Genomic DNA, 23,938 nt, shown 5'->3' with positions numbered 1-23,938 from the left:
CAAAGTTACCCTGCATCTCAGCTATGTTACTTTTGCATCTCAACAAGCACCTTCTGCAATCTATGCAAAGCTTATCTCAAGTCACCTACTCAAGAACCAATTAGAAAGCTTGCTGCCTCACCCATTGAAAGCAACTTGCAGGGACATCTCCCAAAGCTGGTCATTTCTATAATAGAAGACAATCGATGATATATAAAATCACTGAGAGATTTGAACCCGTGTATGGAACCAGATATATTAATTAATGGTATAAGCAAAGTGCAATAAAATTAAAGAACGAACTAACTTGATTTAGAAGTAGAAGTATGCAAAAAATGATGAAAAATTCGAGCCCAACAGAAGTTGCCTCCTTAAGATAATTTGTTCCCTCATTATTGATGCTAAAGGTTGATAAACACTTGTCTCCCATGATAGAACGCATTTGCGTCTCAAGAATGATGGCAACAATCAATCAAAAGCCCAAACAAACACAATTGGATGTCTGAGGAATCATACCATGTATGATATAGATGCATGCATGCACGAACGAAGTAAAAATTCGGCAGAGTAACAATGTAAAAAACTAGATGAATTTCTGTTGGGTTTAACGTCTATATATAGACACTGAATGGACAAGATGAATCGCTGCCATCGGCGACCGAGACGAGCCGAGCAGTGACAACGACACGCGTGTATTGTGGACCTAGGCCCACCTAAGTCCTATCTCCTCCACAAAATATGGAATGCCCCGAGGGGCATTCTAGGAGTGTGAGATGGGAGCTTATAAACCTTTTGCGGTAAGTGGGAGATACATATAAGGTTTTATATCTCTTCGATAAAATGTGGAGGACAAGAGAACATTTTGCAGCTGAGAGAAATTTTGCAGCTGAGACATATAAGTATTCATTTTATAAGTCATCTCACACTCCTAGAGCTTATATTTATAGGGTTTATATCTCTTCTGCGGCAGGAGTAGAGAGCATATTGCAACTGAGAGAAATTTAGTGGGCCCCACCAAGTTAAATGAAAAAAAGGGGCACATTTTTTGATCTGAGAGTAGCAAGAGAAGTTGATTTTTGCAGTGAAAAGAGAAGATATATATCCTTATATATATAGGCAAAATCACTTTTCCTTTCAACGCAGAAGAAATCCTCTGCAGCCACCAATTACAACTATGTCTTATGGGTAAGACATAGTTGTAATTTTAAAAACTATTTTTTTCTCTCTATCCTCAAAAGGTTGTTGGCTGACGTAGCAAAGAGTAAGTAATTGTAATATTACAATTATTTATCACCGGTAAGACATAGTTTTAATTGATGGCTGTAGAGGATTTCTTCTACTGTGAAAGGAGAAGTTGGGGACCATATATATATATATATATATATATAGGGTTAAGTGTGCGTCCTTTTAGTTTTTTACACTATGTACTACTAGTAATATATAGTTATAATATGAAAAATTATTTTTTTCTCTCTCCACGTCAGCTGAAGTGACTGAGAAGAGAAAAAAGAGAATAATTTTTCATATTATAACTATGTACTACCCGTAGTAAATAGTATTAAAAATTAAAAAGACACAACTTGTATCCTTTAAAAAGACAAACTTTTTTCCCATATATACGTGGAATGTTATATTTACAAACTTGTTGTTCGCAAATTCTTACAAACTACACTATGTCTTACCGGTAAAACACTCTTGAGTGGAGTCTTACCAGTAAGACATAATGCAATTTGTCAGTTTGTAAAAATAAAGTTTGTCAATATAACCCTTATATGTGTGTGTGTATATATATATATATATATATATATAGGAAAAAATATTTCTACACTCACTTTAGATAAGGTTATTTACAGCTCCCTTTTTAACTAAGTATGACCGGTCATACATAGTTATAACAATAAAGCTATTCTTTTTTTCTCTCTCCTATTCAATTTTTATATATGACCGGTCATACTTAGTTAAAAATGGGTAACTGTAGACAACCTTATCTAAAGTGGTTGTAGAAATATTTTTCCTATATAGGGCTTAACATTTCTGCAGCTGCCGTAGATAGTGTTATCTACAGCTGACACAAAAAAGTGGGCCCTACGGCTTTAAAAAAAAAAAAAAAAACTCAGGATCCGATGCCGTATCCTAGGATCCGGACGTGGATCCTTGCTTGCTGTAGGTACAGCAGCTGCAGAAATCATTTTGCCATATATATATATATATAAAGTATGACCGGTCATACACTCTTGATTGAAGTATGACCGGTTATACTTAGTGTAGTTTGTAAATAAAAAGTTTGTAAAGAGTTTGTAATAGTTTTTTTCATGCAGTAGGAGATACGTATTATCTCCTATTGACTCATTTACGCAAGTGGGGTCCACTTTCAGTGGGAGAGAAAAAAAAATAAAGTGAAACCCATTTTGAATTTGTGTGTGTAGGAGATAGATTCTATTTTATGTAACATAAGAATAATAAATCCCTATATATATATATATATATATATATATATATATATATATATATATATATATTTCTACAGTCACTTTAGATAAGTTTGTCTACAGCTATCCCTTTTCATATCCCCAGTGCCACTTTTGGGAGGGGTTTAAAGTCTTAATCCTGGACCCGCCCCAAATCGGATTAGTTGCGAAACAATGAACCGATTGGAATATTTTCAAAAAAAAAAATACTTTTTCTTATATATATATATATATATATATATATATATATATATAAAAGAAAAAATGTACGAGTAAAAAAGACCAGAGTACTATGTTTCTTGAAGCTTCTCATACTCTTTCGCACTATGCCATTGTTCGTGCCGGCAGATTTCCCGCCAAATTTGTCTTAGAATATCCTCCAGCATATTATCTTGTTTTCATCGAATTCTTCTTTCTGGCCCAATCAAACTAGAGAGACAAACATGAACACTTGTGTCGTTGCTGACACAAATTTGGAAAGGGAAACAGGAACCTTCTGCTGTCTTGAAATCATTGGACACTCAGTCTCAATCTTCGATTATCATATCATGTTATGTACTTTTCTGCATCACCCCATTTCCTCTCAAATTCCAAGCTTAAAACTACGAATCCATATACCTCACAAGGTGTCAAAGATGCTTATGATTCGAAATTGAAATACCCTTTTGTGGGTTTTGCTTAGTTATGAGCATGGACAACCCTGGTTCCTCGTCTTACATTGTAGTTGCATGTGATGCCACGAGAGATCGCAATGAGCATGAGATCAAGCTTGTCGTTGATCACCTTCGAAGCAGGGATGGCATTCTCTCTGCAGGTGACAGCTTGCTTGTGCTCGGTGTCTTGCATAAGGTGCCTCATCCAAGTAAGTATATATAGGAAAAGATTTTTCAATGTGTCTTAATTAGAAGCATTGCACATTTTGTTGAAATTCTTTGATTTATTTTACTCTTTGTTAGTTGTTTTATTTGGTTCTTTGTCAGAGAATTTTAATGCTAATTTTACTTTACATAACATGTGTTTACACTAAAGTATTTTCTAGAAATTTCATGAAGGTTTTTTTAATCATTGTGAGCTAGAGATTTAAATTGAAGATCAGTCAATGCGTTGAAAAATTGCCTTTTTACTTATTGAATGGAGGGAAAGTTAGTATTTTATAGATTTTTAATTTCCTTCATTTTTTCTCTTCATTCTTTGGATTAACAGTGGGGTATCAGTTATTAGCATCCCCGGAGTCCTTTACTGGCACCAACATTCGTGCAATGGAGGAAGAAGTTAACAAGAAAGTTGATGCATATAAAAGTGTGCTTCTCCCTAGTTACGAAGAATTTGAAAATAATGGGGTAATTTAAGTTCTAATTAAATTTCTTTTTTGCAAATATCATATATGCCATACTACTATAACCAATACCCCATGCTTATTCATGCAGATGACAAACACGGTAACTCTGCAACTGTTATTGCATGACACATTACCATTACAGCATACACTTTTATAGCTTTTTTGTTTAGCTCATTCATTATGTGATATCGATTTTGATGTTGATAATTATATCATAGTTCTGCTATCACAGTGATAAATGTCCATCATTCTAATAATAAATTTATGTCCAGGTTAGCATCGAAGTTAAAGTCACTGCCGGTTTTCCAATTCGACAGGTTGTTTTACAAGAGGTTACAAGCTGTAATGCATCTTGGGTAATTCTTGATAGGTATTACTTTCACCATACTTGAAAATGATCACTATCTTTTACATTTGACAGTAGTTCTGTGATTTGTCTAGCTTTGATTAATCAAAATGTGGAAAAAATTATTAGTACTCTACCCAGTGCAGCACATACCAAAGTTAAAAAAACATTACTCAGCTAACTGCATTTAGTGCATAAAATTTTTTATTGTTAATATAAGTCTCATTTATTTGTAATTTTAGTAAAGAAATATGTGTACTACAGGAGTACTGAATTAGGTTAAGTCAATCCAGAGCATACTTATTGCCTTGTAACGAAATTTCTTCTCATCTGATACGGAAAATTTTAACCTTTTTGATAATCAGAACAAAACATGCTATCAGCTATTAAGTGGTTTTAAGTTTCCAGTCAATTTTTGTATAATTTTCATTTATCAATGAAAATAAATATCTCAAGATGGTTTAAGCTATAAGAATAAGATAACATAAACTAAACAAGCAGCTTTAGAGTTTAGACAATACCTGTACTGTACTAGAGTAGTGGATAAGATGGATGTTCAATCCAAAAGGAAATGGTTTGTTATGAAGGTCGAAACACAGCCACTGCAGGTTACTGGTATATGGAATTAGGCCTCAAATAGAGTGATAGAGGGTGGCCACAAAGGTCATCTTCTCATCATCTCATGTGTGAGTGGGTGTTTTATAGTTTGTTAGAAATATTTCAGAGAATTGGATGATTGGTGCGAGAACTGTTAGAGATCATGGACTTAATCATTGTAGTATGCATTATGTAAGTGATAGAGACAATTTGTCCTGAGGTTGGATTGAGTGCTAAGACACCTATTTAACAATAGCATTGCAGTAATCCTTGTTTACATCATTGTCATATTGATCGATCGCAACAATAACTAGCCTCAAATCCAAACATGAAGAGTCAGCTGCAAGAACTTTGAATCAAAATATTCAGAACTCACTAGGTTTATTCTATTTTGCCATTCTATATCATGTACTCCTTTTGAATTCACATGCTTCTACTTTCCTTAGGTTCTTTCATATATTTCTCCTAATGATTTTTAATTGTAACCGGAAATTTTGAGCAGGCATCTTCGGCGTGATTTGAGATTTTATAAGAACAAGATATCATGTAAGGTTGCGTTGGTTAAAGATGACTTGTCTGTGGATATTTGGAGATCTCATCATACACATGAAACGGATGTCACAGAACAAAAACTTATCTATTCTTTGTCAAAGTGTGTTTCACTATCAGATTGTCATAGTGTCGAAGATGTGGATCAATCTATTATCTTTTGCAAAGGTTATCCCGTTTCCACAACTTCTTCTGACAGCTCTAGTATGTTTAAGAGCACTAGCAGTACGAAATACTCAAGTTTTAGCAGGTCAGGGGAGAATAGTTCTTCAATAGATATTGGATCTTCCTCAGGTCAGGAATCTCTTTGAATTTTACACTATATATACATACATATTACTCATTTTCAATCTGTCCTGTGAAATCTTGTGCTTTCTGCATGCAAGCCTCTCTCTTAACAGTATTAGTTTATTGTGTTAGGAAGTGAGCATCTTTTTTAGGTTTTTTCTTGGAAAAGATCAGCGTGATATATTCCTTTCACAAGGGTATAACGTGAACTAATCACATTCCTTGTTGTGCAATGTTACATTTATTTATTTTGCACCAGTAATTTTATTGTATGTTGGAAATTGAAATGAACTTGATACATTCAATCACTTATTATTCATATATCTATACATTCATGTACATGTACTTAGTCGATGCATTATGTAATATGAAGTTAAGTTCATTATAAGAGTTAATAAGAGATATAATGTGTACTTATAAACAGAGTAGTTAAACGTGGCATGTAGCAGCCATGGCAGCTCCTACACAACACAACAGAGCATTTCAGATTCATTAGTTATACTAATGAAAATATTGATATGGCATAACAATAGATAGATATAAATAATAGGAAGATATGGCATTTCAGAATGTTGCTTCCTTTTTTGTTCTTTTTTTCAACCATAAGTGAAAACTCTAATTAAACAAAGTGATTAAAAATTTAGGTAGAAATTAACTGAATTCCTTCATTTTAAAGTTGAAATGGTATTCCATTAAATGTCCAATAGTCTGCGGGCACTATGATTAACTCTTATTTTGTATTCTAATAAGTTCTTTGTACTAAATATTAGTTTGAACTATCTTTCAGGCATAAGCATAAAAGGAGAATATGATCATCCCATTATTTCTCATATTTTCCAAAAGCAAAACAAATATGGGTTTCTACCAAATTCTTCAGATGCTCCAGTTCTTTGTACTGGTTGTGGGACAAGGACTGAATTATATACCAAGGAGTTATCGAGGTTTAGCTATTCTGATATACAACTTGCAACAAATGATTTTTCAAAGGATAACTTAATAGGTGAAGGTGGATATGGCCACGTATACAAGGGGATGCTTAAAGATGGACAACAAATAGCAGCAAAGGTAAGGAAAGAAGAGAGCAAACAAGGGTTTTCTGAATTCCATTCTGAGGTTTACGTCTTGAGTTTTGCCCGACACAAGAATATAGTGATGCTTTTGGGTTACTGTTGCAAAGAAAGGCTAAATATTCTAGTATATGAATATATTTGCAATAAGTCTCTTGAATGGTATTTATTCGGTAAGTACCTATAGTTTTTGCATTGCTTTTATTTATTTTTGAGCAGGGAAAAGTGTTTGTCATTTTAAATAACATGACACTCTGTTCTTTAAAGAGAGAGACAGACACATAGAAACAAATTTTATTTAAATTTTAAATTAAAAAAACCACTCACTTTCTCTCTCCTATGATTTTCATTTTTCTGTGTCTATCTCTTTCCTAAAATGATATAACTTATTATGTATCTTGGTCATTTTAGGTCGCAATTTTTTTTTTCCAGCAAGATTTAGATTTTATGAATCTGGGGAAATATATTTGTAGATAAAAATGATGGGGTTCTTGAGTGGCACCATAGATATGCTATTGCCATTGGAACTGCAAAAGGATTGCGTTTTCTACATGAGGATTGTCGTGGAGGTCCTATTATTCATCGGGACGTGAGACCAAGCAATATACTACTCACTCATGATTTTGTTCCCATGGTAAAATAAAACAGCATGCTTCATTGTCTCTTTCGGTAATTGATGAGACTATTATACCAATTCCATTTACTTGGTAACATTAAAAGAGGATAGGTGTTGTTAATTAAGTGATGCTCATAAAAATGCAGCTAGGTGATTTTGGCCTTGCAAAATGGAAGACTAGTGATAAGACTCTTCACACAAGGATAATGGGCACATTAGGGTGAGGATTTGTTCAAGCCTTTTTATTACTAGCATGCCAAATTAATAATAAGCAAGCTCTCTCTCTCTCTCTATTTTTCCCTCTCTCAAAATGTCTTTTTATGTAGATACCTTGCTCCTGAGTATGCTGAAGATGGTATTGTTTCTGTGAGGATAGATGTGTATGCTTATGGCATTGTTCTGTTACAATTGATATCAGGACGCAAAGCCAATTCTAGTCCAGATCAACAACTCTCCCTACGACAATGGGTATATTCTTCTATCATTAATTATGTCTTAGATATTTGTAAATTTTTTACATGTTCTTAGCTTATCCTCACTAGATTTCAACTTGACTTTTTTAATAATATTACAAACTCAAATTTTAGGCTGAGCCAAGGATTGAGAAGTTAGCATTTCACGAACTCATTGACTCTCGTCTTGGGGAGTCATATAACTCGAATGAGCTATACCTTATGGCGAAAGCAGCATACTACTGTGTGCAAAGAAATCATGAGAAGCGCCCATCAATCGGAGAGGTAATTGGATCGGACTACAATACTAGTGGCCTTTACTTTGTATAGTTTAATTGGTGGTGCTTGTTGCATTATGTGTTGACATGGTTTATCAAATTACTATAACTTTCTTTAATATTAAGGCTAACTTATAATTTTCAATATTAGTGGCAGCTCCCTTTAAATGATTGTATTGCACTCTTCTGTCAAAGTCATAGTCTCATCTATTACCAACTGGGCAAAAATCTGAACCGAAAGATTCATTCATCATTGCATTGCATCAGCCAAAGTACAGTGGTGAAATATATACAAAGAAGAAAGCCTAAAAAAGGGGCAACATAGAATGCCATTATAACAAACTTGGTGACGTGACACTAAAGCTATGATATGCCACAAAAAATTGATACTTACATAAAGAATAAAATGAAGAAAAAAATAGTGTGCAAGTGTGTGTATATTTTAACACTCCCCTCAGATGGAGAGTGAATGTTGAGAACTCCCACCTTGGATATCAGATGAGCAAATTGAGCAGGATGCTGGGGCTTGGTCAGCAAGCTGTTGTGCACTAGGAACTGGAAAAGTGAGAAGACATCATTGAGTGATTTGATAATGAAGAGTGAATGTTGAGAACTCCCACCTTGGATATCAGATGAGCAAATTGAGCAGGATGCATGGGCTTGGTCAGCAAGCTGTTGTGCACTAGGAACTGGAAAAGTGAGAAGACATCATTGAGTGATTTGATCATGAACAATGTGGCAGTCATTTTCTATATGCTTTGTACGTTCATGAAAAATAGGGTTGGCTGCAATGTGGAGAGCAACTTGGTTGTCACAGAAAAGATGAGCTGTAGGTGAATGAGATACCTGCAAAACAGTCAGCAAAGAAAAAGCCATAACAGTTCACAGGTGACATTTGCCATGGAACGATATTCAGCTTCAACTGAGGATTGCGCAACAGTTGTTTATTTCTTGAATTTCCAGGAAATCAGAGTGTCCAAGAAACACACAAAAACCAGAAACAGACCTACGACTATCTGAGCATGAAGCCCAATCTGATTCACAAAAAGCATGGAGTTGAAAAGAAGACTTTGAGGGGGAAAAACAAACCCTGACCAGTGGTAGACTTCAGATAACCAAGAATGCGTTGAGCAACTTGGAGATGAGGTTATCAAGGGGCTGACATGATTTGACTTAAATGATTGACAACAAAACAAATATCTGGTCTTGTAATAGTTAGATAAAGCAAACGACCAATTAATCTGAGATATGCAATGGATCTTCTAAGAGAGAACCAGTAGTGGCAGATAAATGTAGGTTTGGTTCCCTAAGAGTGGAACGAGGTTTGCAGCCAATGAAACCAGAATCTTGAAGAAGGGATATAGTATACTATCGTTGATACAAATAAATCCATGTAGATGATCTTACAAACTTAAGACCCAAAAAATATTTTAGAGAGCCCAGGTTTTTTAATTTAAAGGTGTTGTCCATAGTGGCAGTGAGTTGCTGCACATGATCAAAATTGTTGAAAGTAACAATTATGTCATAAACATAGACCAAGATAGCCATAAATGAATCAGATACATTGCGGATAAACAAAGAATGATCCATGTGTGTTTGAGAAAAAACAAGAGAAAGAAGAATGGAGGAAAACTTGGAAAACCATTGGCGTGAAGCCCATAAATTGATTTTATTAAGCGGCAAACAACATTGGGGGGCAAAGGCTCCCCCTGTGGAGTATATCCGAGAGGGAAACATATAAACCTCTTCATTTAAATCCCCATGAAGAAATGCACTATTGACATCTAATTTAACTAGATGCCAATCATGGAGGTAGCAAGAGCAAGCAGCACACGAACAATAGTTATTTTAGCTACGGGAGGAAAGGTCTCTATGAAATCAATGCCCTTCTGCTATGTATAACTTTGAGCAACCAAGTCAGTATTGTATCTTTCAAGGGAACCATCATAACGAAGCTTGACAAGGTACACTCATTTACAACCAACAGGGTGCTTACCGGCAGGTAAAGAAATAATCTTTCAGGTGCAATTCTGTTCCAAAGCATTGAGCTCAGTAGCCATGTAAGCATGCCACTCAGGGAGTTGGGAAGCTTCAGAAAACGATGGAGGTTCATAATGCGTAGAAATGACATTGATAAAAGCCTTGTGTGATGTGGAGAGGTGATCATAAGAAATATGGGAGGAAATAGGGTGCTGAGTAAAGAAATGACAAACATAGTCTTTCAAGTGGGGAGGAGGATTTCTAACATGGCTTAAGGGAGGTGAGAAGGGAGCTGCAGTGGTGAGTGAGGGAGAGGGAATAGAAGTGAGAGAAGAATTAAAAAGAGACAAATTGGCAAAGGAAAAATCTGTTTCATGAAAGATGACATCATGTGAAATGAAAATATGATTCGATTCTATATCAAGAAGCTTGTAGGCTTTATAACCAGGGGGATGGCCAATGAAGACACAAGACGAACATTTGTGACGGTTCCTAGAAAGAGTTGAGCTAAAACAGAAGCAACCAAAGACTCGAAGATGACAGTAATTTGGAGCCTTGTGATAGAGAAGTTCAAAAGGAGTCTTACCTTCCAAGAGAGGAGAAGGAGTTCTGTTGATGAAATAGACAATAGTGAAGACAGATTTCGACCAATAAGCAAGAGGAAGATTGGATTGGAATGGAGAGCACGACCAACGTTTAAAATGTGTTGATGCTTGCGCTCAACAACAGAATTCTGTTGGGGATAATCTACACAGGAATGAAACACTTGGATGCCTTTGTCCGAGAAAAAATAAGTCAAACTCAATTCTAGAGCATTGTCACAGCAGATGGCCTTAATAGAAGAATTGTATTGATTGAACATGAGATTAAAAAAAATGGGGGAAATCAGTAGCAAAATCAGATTTCTGATGAAGAAGATACACCCAAGTGAAACTGTTAGGCGGGTCCAGGGGAAGCTTGTGGCGGGGGACCACCACCAATGAGCCAAGTTACTCCAAGTACATCAAGTGGGTCCGACACCACATCTCAACCCAAAACCTTAAGGCGTTGGGTTCATGGGTCCCTTCCACTTATATACTCTTCACTTAGTTCATTACCAACCAATGTGGGACTCATCACACTTGAATATCCCAACAATCTCCCCTCAAGTGTGAAACCCACCATTGGTATGCTCCCCCTCAACTGAGTACTCCTGGCCCAAGTACTCAACCTGCCTCCTAGCCAATCACCAGGCTAGCTCGAGCCCAACCCGGTTCTGATACCACTTGTCAGGCGGGTCCAGGGGAAGCTCGTGGCGGGGGACCACCACCAATGAGCCAAGTTACTCCAAGTACATCAAGTGGATCTGACACCACATCTCAACCCAAAACCTTAAGGCATTGGGTTCATGGGTCCCTTCCACTTATATACTCTTCACTTAGCTCATTACCAACCAATGTGAGACTCATCACACTTGAATATCCCAACAATCTCCCCCTCAAGTGTGAAACCCACCATTGGTATGCTCCCCCTTAACTGAGTACTCCTGGCCCAAGTACTCAACCTGTCTCCTAGCCAATCACCAGGCTAGCTCGAGCCCAACCCGGTTCTGATACCACTTGTCAGGCGGGTCCAGGGGAAGCTCGTGGCGGGGGACCACCACCATTGAGCCAAGTTACTCCAAGTACATCAAGTGGGTCCGACACCACATCTCAACCCAAAATCTTAAGGCATTGGGTTCATGGGTCCCTTCCACTTATATACTCTTCACTTAGCTCATTACCAACCAATGTGGGACTCATCACACTTGAATATCCCAACAGAAACGAGTGGCATCATCAACAAGCGTAAAGAAATATTTTGAACCAGTAACAGACATAGGGGTAAATGTACCCCAAATGTCGCAATGGATCAAATCAAATGCATGAGAAGACATCCGAGGGTTCAAAATAAAAAGCAAATTCCTTTGCTTAGCCAAAGGGCAAACAACACAAGGAGAATCAACATGAGAAGAATCATTAAAGTGTAAAATATTTTTTATTGATTTTAAAACAGAAAAAGACAGATGCCTTAAATGGGAATGCCACAGTACATAATCAACCACAGAAGCAACAAACATATGGGGATGGGGAACATGCTCAAAGGGGAAAGGAACATCAGTGCTGAAAACATAAAGGTTGCCAAAGCGATTAGCAATCCCAATCAGCTTGCTTGTGATTCAATCCTGAAGGTGATAAAAAAAATGAGAGAAGTGAGCAATAATAGGGAAGTCGCGAGTTGGGGCACCAACAAGCAAGAGATTAAAATAAAATGAAGGGACATGTAATACATCAACCAGAATAATAGAAGGAAGAAAAGGAACAAGACCCATAAAAGAAACTAGGATAGAAAGACCATTTGGAAGACAAATAGAAGAAGAGGAAGAAGAACGAGTATAAGAGAAAACTTGAGAGAAGCAAGAAACGTGGTGCGTAGCACCAGTATCAAGAACCCAACAAGAAGAAGGAAGAAAAGAAGAAGACTCACCACTGAAGCTCGTGATGGACGGCGGCAAAGAAGCGGCAGATGAAGTGGAAATCGACAGCTTGCTCGTCAGAAGGTTTAGAAGTTGGGTATACTAATTAGGAGTAAAGGGTGATGGGTTAGGCTCATTTGGTGAATGAGAAACAGAAGAGAGGGCCGCATGATATTGGGCCTAGGTTAAGTTGAAGTTGGGCTTTGGTTTGTCCCAGGGGTAAAGCCATGGAGTTTGAAGCAGTGCTCCCTAGTGTGGCCATGTGTCTGACAATGGGTGCAGAAGGGAAGGGAATGGCGAGGAGCGGCGGCAGCAGCAGCCATGGAAGCTGCAGACGGTGGCGTGGAAGCAGAATCAATCGAAGCAGCTACGGAGACCAACAATGGTGTGTCAGGTGCAATAGGAAATGAATTAGATTTTTGGTGCTGACGTCCTTCTTGGAGAACTAGAGAAAACACACATGATAATGCTGGAAGAGGGGTCATCAATAGAATCTGTGCATGAATGGAGGCAAAAGATCATTAAGACCCATGAGGAATTGCATGGTCTGATCTTGCTGCACCGAATCAAGGACAGTACGTGAGGCACCACAAGTGCAAGCAGTCGGTGGTGAATAGTCATTTAGCTCATCCTAAAGGATATCCAATTTTGTATAATAAGAGTTGACATCCATGGAACCCTGATACAAATAAGAAATCTTAAGCTTCAACTGAAAAATTCGAGGGCCATTAGCTTGCAAGAAGCGATTGTGTATGTTATTCCAAATGTCATAAGTATTGGAAAAATACATGAGGCTATCTGCTATATCCTCAGAGACAGAGTTGAGTATCTATGAAATGACCATGGAACTGCAACGATTCCAGGGAGGAAAAAGAAAAGCAAAGGAATTGGGACGAATGATAGAGGAATCAACGAAACAAAGCTTATTTTTATCGATAAGGGCAATAGTCATGGCTCGGCTCCATGAATTGAAATTGGCTCCGGTAAAGGTATGGGCAACAAAGACAAGGCCGAGATTATCTCTGATATGGAGGAAATATGAACTCGAAGAGTCATCCATGGGAGGGGGGTAGCAGAGGATGAAGAAGAATTATTGTTAGAGCCTAGAGTCATGAAAGAAAGGATTAAAAATCATCTGATACCATATTACAAAGTGGGCAAAAATCTGAACTGAAAGATTCATTCATCATTACATTGCATCAGCCAAAGTACAGTGGTGAAATATCTACAAAGAAGAAAGCCTAAAAAAGGGACAAAACAGAATGCCGTTATAACAAACTTGGTGACCTAGCACTAAAGCTATGATCTGACACTAAAAACTAATACTTACATAAAGAATAAAATGAAGAAAAAAATAGTGTGAGAATGTGTGCATTTTTTAACATCATCTTCCTTCAATTTTCTCTTTTGGGACAGCAACTCTTTTTATGAACGTAGTATACGAAGGCATTTACTCTATTGCTTCCTCAAAAGGAATATATTTGAAATTTCTTGAAGACTTTCAAGAATCTAGCAAATTGCTTCTTTTGATTCTCCTTTTTCAACCTTTGAAGGAATTGATGACATCTCCTATCTTCACCCAAAAGTCCTTTTCTCCTTTATTTCTTGTATATTTAGGAAATAACACATCAGGGTACTCCACTGTCTAAGCAGTGGTTTATATGACTCGGTGCTATGCCACCACTTAAGCAATGATGGCTTTTGGGCACCTAGGCGGTGGTTGTCCAGAAAGTATGAAGATATCCCCCACTACACAATTGAGAAGGGGTGATATAAGGTTGATTTAGAGAGTTTTGTCAACATTTTGCTTAAGAAGAACATTGTTTTAGCCTGATTATTAGGTACATAATATAAAATCACCGTCAAAGAAATTTGCAGCAGTGTTGATAATACGTTTTATACCTTCAATTTCTCTCTATCTAGTGTTTAATTCCAATTAATAGCTTGTTACTTTTAGGTTGTGCGCCTTCTTGAGGGACAAAACGACCACTTCCGCTCTATTGGAGACCAAATTATACCAAAATATAATATGTGAAGAAAAGGTGGGGTTTGCATATGCTTAATACGCTGTGTTGCTTTTTGCATCTGTTGTAGGATCTTTGTTTTAGTTTCTCCCATTTTTGGACTCTAGGGAGATTTTATAGGGCCTGAAAGATAACATATAGAAAAGCATATGGCAAACACGTTAGTTTGCCTATACATGCTATTGTTATGTCACACGTTGTAAAACTACAGTGATCTCGAAAGCATTTTCCTTTAAAATAGTCTATGTATGTGGAGTTGCAAGTAAAAAAGTTACAGTTTGAGGTGGAGCTTTCAAGTGATATATTTGATATTTATTTTATTGTATAATAAATTTATTCATAATTTATTTCGTGCAATAAAATATAATTCACTTGATTTGTATCTATTTGTTTAGAATTACACATAATATTTTTAATCACATACTTGACATTCTACTTGGAATCATCCATGCGTCAAATGTGTTCTATGTGATTGGAGTGTGATATAGACTGATGAGAAAAAGTATGCGGAATTGCAAAGCTGTGTATGTATAAGAATAATTTATTTTATCTTTTTTCACTAAATATGGGAAAGGGGAGGGAGGGGCCAAGGATAATAGAAGTGGTGAACTCTAGCTTCAATGGCATAATTGGAATGTTTTATTGACATAGCGATAGGAGCAAAGAAATGTCAAAAAAGAGGGGGATGTTAAAAGGATATGGTATTACATTTGGTTAATTAGAGTGCCATAACCAAATTGGAATATGGCATTATTTTTTTATTTATAAACACCGACACTGAGATTTAAAGCTATGATATCATGCAGATTATCCAAATTCTTCGTTATTAATTTTAGTGGCTTATCAATTACTAATTTTTAAAATTCAATATTGTTTAACATTTAATAAATGTTTTAATATATTTCATATTATTACATATAAATTAATTTTATGAACATCATCCGATATGATCATAAGATGGTTTGATTTATTGGTTAACCAATTGAATTGAAAATCTTGTCCGTTTAATATCCAGTTCGTTTTTAACATTACTCAACTGATCGAGTAATTAGTTTTCATCATCAACACTGCAATGTGCATGATTATTGACCTTGTACGATAATAGAAGATATGACTGTACATCGAGTACAAAAAACATTGAAAACCCAAGTATTGACTCTTTACCAGAAAAAGCTAACTGAGACGCGGCTACATTGTACTGGTATAGATATGAAATAGAAATACGACATGGCATAACATATCAATATATTAATTTTTAAAAACATTAAATTTTGATTTATTAGAATATGTTTTGATATTAAATAATTTTATTTATATTTAATACATATAACAACTCATAATAAATTATATAATTATATGAAAAGATAAGTTTATATCCCTTAAAATATAAAGTCAAAAAGAGAGTTATTAATTAATCCACAATTAATAATCTTTGCAAATTTTAAAAACACCTAGGAGCTGCTACCCGATTGAGTGAAGGTGGCATTACTCATCTTCAACAAGCATTGGATAACAGCTCAATTTTAATAACAAAAAAGAAACTAAGGATACCTCATTTTTTAGCATCCAATGGAGGAGGATAAGGCCCAATAATAAATAAATATAATGTTTTGTTTTCTTTCTTCAATTTTTTGTTTTTTTTTTTTTTTTTTCACTTCTTCTGTTTCTTTCATTCAATTTAAAGGTTGATGATGGCGGTGGCACGTGCCTCAGACGGCGAAGGTGTTTGAGGAGCGCTGTAGTACGACAATGTCACCATCGTCTTTGTCGTCAATCAATAGGATCAATGATGTGTCATCGGAGAAATCAATGGTTGATGACGAAAGTCAAGAAAACGAGACTAAGAGTGCCTACAATGGACCGTTGCATGCCATGGAAACCTTGGAAGAGGTTCTTCCCGTCAATACATAGATTTTCATTTTATAAAAATTTCAAAAATATTATATTTTTATCCCTTGATTATGTCTGACATGGTCAAAATCCTGTGTACAGATAATTAATGTGTCCCAAAATATTAACCGCGTGTCAGAATGTGTCGGTGCATGTCAGTATCCGACGCATGTGTCCGAAACATATTTTTTTCTGAAAAAGAACATATCGGTGTATCATAGGCGGCTAGTATATGTTGCGACTTGCTAGTAATATAAATTGAAATTGAATTAAAATTAGCAATATATTATTATAAAAATTTATATTTCTTCAAATTACTTTTAATAACATTCAAGCCTTGTTAAGTAAATAAAGAGTTATTTTTTTTTTTTTTTTTTGATAACAAAAGAGTTATTTTATTTGTTTACATCTTATAAACTCACTGATTTTTTTTTTATTCCATGATACTATCTTTTTTTTGGGACAAGTCAGGTCTCCGGGTTATCTTCATTTCTATAAGGAGAAAGGGCCTGCAACCTAGAGTTGAATAACATGACAACTATCTGTCTAGGATTTAAATCCTTGCTCTTTTAGCAATTCATCCATTCTGAAGCTCATATTATCATTTCTGAAATTTTAATTAGGTTTTTATAGTTCAGAATAGAGTTTTTCCATTCTTAACATCAACACATTGATATTGGAATAATTTTTTTCCTTTTTTTTATGTCTTAATTCTACGATCTGAACGAGTCGCACAAACACCCATATACATGTTCCTCAGCACTGAGGGCATCCTTGAAGGGTGGGGGATTTCATGACATTTCAGATTGGCTATCTTGTGTTTATAATAAGTTGTTTCGATCAATCCTAACCCCTAATGATTATATTAGGAATTATTTATAAGTTTGTAAGAAATCCTTACTCTTATTTATTTTTTTCAATAATTGAGTAGGCGTTTTTGCATTTAAAATTGCTTTTTTTTGTGTTGATAAATTATAAATATCCTTTATCGGAGGCAATTCTGTTAAGGGCAGTCCAGGATTAAGGCTTTAAACTTCTTCCAAAGATGATACTGGAGAGAATCAAACATATACTCTTATCCTCACCTGCTCAGTTCTCATATGCCAATTGAACTATTATTATTTGGCTGCATTTAAAATTGCTTAACTTTTGTTGGTCTGGCACTAACCTTTTCCAAGGATATTTAGTATAGGAAAAGTTTTTGTCATTTTAATTGACACAACTTATGTCATTTCATTCTCACAAAAAGATGTGATCCAGGCCTTTATATTTTTTTGTCCACTCTCTCCTCCTTTATCTATCTCTTTCTCCCACTTAAAATGACACAACTTTACAATGATACACACTTTTCCCATTTAGTATTTGTTGATAAAGCACATATGATTGGAATTATCTTACTCAATTTTTTCGGATACTAGAGCCGATAACCAACTTGAAACCTAAAGCATTGTAATAAAAATGAAAATTAAAAAACACACAAAATGAAAGAGTGAATCATGTTAAAATATTTAAAAATTATCTTTATTGTATTTTAGAATATTTCAAAAATATCTTAAAATTTATTTTATATTTTTTATATTTCTTAATTTATTTTCTTATCTAACTAGAATCGATAATTTAATATTATTATAAGTAAGAAATAGTGATTATGGTCTTTTATAACACGTCTTATTACATTATATCCCCTCATTATTATACAAAATATTATTGAGAGTCTCAATTTTTTTTTTCGTTCTTAAATATTTATAATTTCAGCACATCCTTAAAAAATAATTGCATTACTGTTGCTAACTAGTCAATTAAAAAACAAGATGATTACTCAATGGATGTAGCTTAATTGGTAACACATGTTGAGTAGAGTATGGAGAGAATTTGTATTCGATTCACATCAAATATATCTTTCAAGAGAGGCGAAAAGCTAGTCTCATAGCCAGCTCAAAAAGTTGAAGCTACCGATAATATTCAGAGGGTCGACTCACCTTACAGAGATAATTAATTAAGGTCGGTATATATAAAAAAAATTCTATTATCTAGGCTTTCTCTGCAGAGTTATATTGCCAATTGACAAATAGATTACTAACTAGTGGACTAGAAAGTATTCCCAAAAGTGGGAGCAACGCAGAGAATGAGACATGTTTGCTTTATGTTATGCTCTTGAAAGTGTTGGGCCATAATTTAGCCTTCAAAAGGGTTGTACCAAATTGTTTCATTTGTCTCCTCAATATTTATTTCTTCGTTGTCAATCAATCGGATCTGTACAATTAAGATTAACAAAGTCCCTTAAAAATGAGGTACCATCTTCGTGGGCGAGAATTGTTATTCTTCGTGGGACTAATATGACGCGTATATAATTTATAAAGATCTATCTTGCCGAATCTTGATCCGAAAGACCAAAATCAAAAGAAGTGAGAAGAGAAGTCGGAGGTTAGCCACTCAATGCATGATGACTAAAATAATAGCTTGAAGTGAGTTGTTTATACACAATTCATTCGATTGTAATACATAAAATATATAAATTATTTCTACATTGCACAAGTTTGAATCAATGTGTATTTTTATATTTAAAGTCGTCAAAATTTTCATGAAGAGTATTACTTGTTGCTTTTACTCTTTTACTAAAAGTTTATTTGTCATTAATATATGAGAAGAGTCCAAAAATTTTAGGGTTAGAGTTTTTGTGTGCCCATATTAATGTTAATCATGGATCGTTAGAGTTATTAAGGTCAGAACACGAAAATTCTAGAGTGCCCACACATTTTTCCTCTTTTCCTTTGTTCTGCCCGTGGCAGAGATGTCTAACCAAAGGTTAGCTGGTTGGTAGTAAGTATATCCGTCCTATATATATATATATATATAGGGATAGGATATTGTGACACACAAATAATGTTACGCACAATGTTACGACCACATCTTAACCGTTGATTTCCGCCAATCAACGGTTATCATTTATTGCGAATTAATAATTAATTAATGAGTTTGATTTGAAAAATGATAACCGTTGATTGACGGAAATCAACGGTTAAGATGTGGTCGTAACATTGTGCGTAACATTATTTATGTGTCATAATATCTTATCTCATATATATATATATATATATATATATATATATATATATGGGAAATGATTCGTTTAAATTTTTTTTATATAAATTTTTACAAATTACACTATGTACTCCCAGAAGCACATAGTGTAGTTTGTAAACAAAAATTTTGTAAATATAACCCTCCACTATATATATATATATATATATATATATATATATATATATATATATATATATATATATATATAAGAAAAAGTATAATTTTAGGGGAAGGAAATTGAGTCTTGATAAACTCGTAATTTATCATGTTTTTAAGGACTAAAATCACTCTTATATATAGTCAAAAGCATAAAAATCTAGAGTTATTTGGCTAAAAAGCATTAACTTTGAAATATTGATTCATATGAATAATTCTTTCTTGTTTTGTAGGACAATTGAATTGAATTTGAGCATTGAAGAAATGGTTAAGACAAAAGGACTTAAAGGGTAAATGAAGAGCAATGATTTAGTGAAAATCTCCGGGATAATTTTTCGTATCAAAGATAAAGGATTTGGATATTGAGTCCTTCATAGAAGTTTTAAATCTTTATTTTATCTTTCCAACTAGACTAAGATCACATCAATACGAAGAGTATAGCTCAAGTTATGCCGAAAATATAAAATCATATTCTTGTTGTCAAAATAGCGTGTTTAATGCGCTGATATGCCCGATTCTTTTTGCCAGAGCGAGTTTTAACGCGCTTCAGCATGTTTATTAAGGCTTATTACGTGATTTTCACCGAAAATAAGAATTTCTACACCTATTTAAGCTATTCTTCATGAGTCCTAGATAGCTTTTGACAATTCTTGATACTAGAGGCATAGTTTTCATCGAGGAAGTGCATTCTTCATGCTTTTGAGAGCTGAAGACGAGTCAGAGGCAAGATTACGTTGGAATTCTTGAAGATTTATTGTGCCATCACACCAATGATTTCTTGCATTATTGTTTCTACTATGTTAGGCTAGTTTTTTTTGTAGTTAGGGCTAGATAGAACTCAATCAAATCTTTATGTTATGAATAATATTTAATATTCAATTTCCTTATTATATCGTATGAATTTATCTTTTCTTTATGTCTTCTACGAGTTTGATCTAGGGTGAGTATATATGACAATAAAGATATTGGTACATGAACCAAGTGTGGTAAATTCATCGTAATTCTTATTATTCTAAGGATAGACGTAGGGATTATGCAATCTTTATGATTCTTGGAGTTAATGCTTATTTTCTTGAAGAACAACCAGGGAATTAGGATTTTTTCAAGAAAGTAAAGAATTAGGATGTCAAGGGATTGAGTCTTAATTAACTTATGAGAATTGATTGACGATATGAAAAATACGTTTAATTAAGGATTTTAATTCATAACATAAAAGGAAGATTGAGAAAAATCAAAACGCTAATTACGTTTCTTGATTGTCAAGTAACTCGATTATTACTTTCTTCCTATGTTATTTAGTTTAGTTTTCATACAATTCTCTTGATCAATTGTCCATCTTAAGCATGAATAGTGAATTAGTGATTGGAATCTAATTCTTGTGGGAACAATACTCTTACTCACATATTTTATTACTTGTACGACCGGGTGTACTTGTCAAATCCACAACAAGTCTCTTATTTTAATATAAAGCATGTCACAACTTACCAATTACCTACTTTAAAAAATATTGATTGCTGGAAACGGAAGACTGAATCAAAACTTTTTTTTTAGATGAACCTGAGCCTTTTTAAATTATTGCTTCCCTATTGACAAGCTAATTAACTCTAAAGTTAATCATCATCAATTTAAATACCAAAGTGATGTTATTCTGAAACTAAATTAATTTAAACTTTATATGGCTCTCCATTGCCGAATTGCTTCTGGACTACAAAAGACAATCAACATTATCCACGAGCGTAGTCGCAAAAACTTCCAATCATGCCATCTAGATTCCTTCGTAAAGAGAAAAATAGAAACTTTGGCAAAATACCATGGATGTTCAATTATATTGAATTATTCTTTTCAGTTTACAAAAAGAAAATGTATTGTATTACAAGTGGGAATGAGATTCTCTCGTAAAGTGATGACTCTCATCTCATCAACAACAATTCAACGTCGTATTTCTGAGTTAGATTCTTTTTAACATAAGGATGACAGATTTTTCCAGCATTTTCAATTTTTTTCCTGAAGGAATATTATAGTACATTGTAAATTATATTTAATCAATTTCGGAAAATTCCACCGGAAAATTTAGTCTTATTCAAGACTCTTGAGTTATTCACATTTATCACACCTAACGAGAGGAAAATGGTGTGATTATGGTGATAATATTACAACAAATTTGATGGACGTCTATTTGTCCAAATTATAATTGTTAGTTTAAGAACTTTTTGTATTAAAAAACAAAATAATAAATTATATTTATTACTGGTTACCAAAAAAATAAATTATATTTATTACTATTTTGATAGTGACAATGTTTTATATGCATATGAATTTGCGTGAAAATTTCATCAATTTTTTACTTTGACTATATAGTATGAGTATATATTTGGAATCAAATATTTTAAAGACTGATTTATAATTTATAATTTTTTATTTTAGCAGTATATACAAATAAAAATCCACTTCAGCTTAAAAGAAAAAAGAGAGAAATATACTCGATTTTAATAAAATTTGATTTGGTTTTAAATTAAAATCTGTTTTTTTGGATATAAAAAAAAAATCTTTTATTCTTATTAGTTGTGTCCTTGAGAAAACCTTTTAAATTAAAGGGAAAAGTGTGTATAATTTTAAAGGATGCAAAGTTGTGTCATTTTAAGAGAGAGAAAGAGATAGATTAAGGAGGAGAGAGAGTTGACAAAAAAAATAAAGGTGTGGATCCCACCTCTTTGTGAGAGTGAAAGGATGTAAGTTGTGTAATTTTAAATGATAGACACTTTTCCCTAAATTAAATTATATATTTTTTCTTGTAATTGTAGTACTTGAGCGCGTGGTCCTTGAGAACCAAACTTTAATCTTGAGAGCATTGTAAACATGAACATGCATTTACTCAAGTGATTTATATATATGGTTTGATGCAATCTTGTGAAACCGGATCGGACTGGTCGGGATGATTCGGAATCCGATGAACCGGTCATTTGACCGATCCGATTATCACATTAGATCGGTTCAGTATCAGACCCGGTATGACCCGGCCAGTTTTGAAAAAAAATCGGTGACCCGACCGGTTAACCGATGACCCGGCCCGGGTTTTAAAAAAAATAAAGTTTTCCAAAAAAAAAGAAACATAATTGACATATTTGAGTGATCTGTTACATATTGACTTACATAAGTTATGTACTTACAATATAATAGTATCTCAGTTATGCACTATGGAGAAAATTTTGATTTGATAGTTAGAGATGTCATTTACTGAACCTGAAACACCAATATAACAAGCATTATGTGTTTGTTAGATCCTTTATTGGATAATAATGTATAATTTATTATTTTTTATATTAAAAATATTTAGAATTTATATTATTTTTTTCAACTATTTAAGTATATTTATAATTTTTTAATATAAATTATGGATTTATATATAATCACCGTGTCATGCGGTTGAGCCAGTGACCCACTGATTGAACCAGTGACCCGGTACCTCGACCGGGTCATTGACCGAGCCGGTTTTAATAACATCGATTTGATGTGTATCTTGTTATATAAGATAAAATTATCTCATATATATATATATATATATATATATATATATATATATATATATATATAGGGTAAAATATGTGTCATTTTAAAGGATGTAAAGTTGTGTCATTTTAAGAGAGAGAAAAAGATAGATAAAGGAGGAGAGAAAGTTGACCAAAAAAAATAAAGGTGTGGGTCCCACCTCTTTGTGAGAGTGAAATGATATAAGTTGTGTCATTTAAAAGGATAAACACTTTTTCCATATATATATATATATATATATATATATATATATAGGGTTTAGTGAGTGTACAATGAGTGGATATAAAATTTGGTCCAATGCACTAAGTTCTCCCGCGAGAACACAGTTATAGTAAATATTATAACTATGTTCTTTCAGGAGAACACCATTATAATATTTAGTGCTTTATGTTCTCGCGGGAAAACTTAGTGCACTGCCAGTCACTTTATTTTCATATTTTCCATATATATATATATATATATATATATATATATATATATATATATAGGGATATATTTTTCTTATGTTGTAGGAAAAGAATTATCTCATGTTGTAGAGATAAAAGTATAAGTGGGACCCACATGTAAGAGGAGAGAGAGAAAAAATGGTGGGACCCAACCCCTTTTTGTGTGTGTAGTAGAGATGTTTATCTCATGTAAAATGAGATAAACATAACCCATATATATAAAGCCTATGTGAGGTCATGTGAAAAAAAAAGAGAAAAAAGTCTCACGTATTTTTGTGTGTGTAAGAGATAATTTTATTTTCTACAATATAAGAAACATTAAACCCTTATATTTATTCA

General features: G+C 34.0%; 1 protein-coding gene across 1 annotated transcript; it reads left to right on the top strand.

Annotated features, from left to right (window-relative positions):
• The first annotated feature begins 3,137 nt into the window (after nucleotides 1-3,137).
• On the top strand, nucleotides 3,138-14,488 carry LOC133302908 (proline-rich receptor-like protein kinase PERK3). Its single transcript, XM_061502732.1, has 10 exons — nucleotides 3,138-3,309; nucleotides 3,651-3,787; nucleotides 4,059-4,156; nucleotides 5,232-5,572; nucleotides 6,354-6,806; nucleotides 7,107-7,267; nucleotides 7,396-7,469; nucleotides 7,576-7,717; nucleotides 7,837-7,986; nucleotides 14,411-14,488. Exons 1-10 carry the CDS (start codon nucleotides 3,138-3,140, stop codon nucleotides 14,486-14,488), a joined length of 1,806 nt encoding a protein of 601 aa, XP_061358716.1.
• Nucleotides 14,489-23,938: the final 9,450 nt, after the last annotated feature.

This window comes from Gastrolobium bilobum, unplaced genomic scaffold, assembly GCF_033153095.1.
Source record: "Gastrolobium bilobum isolate Gb01-03AN ecotype WA unplaced genomic scaffold, APGP_CSIRO_Gbil_v1 utg10412, whole genome shotgun sequence".
Classification (NCBI taxonomy): Eukaryota; Viridiplantae; Streptophyta; class Magnoliopsida; order Fabales; family Fabaceae; genus Gastrolobium; species Gastrolobium bilobum.
This window is presented reverse-complemented; position numbering and strand designations above follow the sequence as displayed.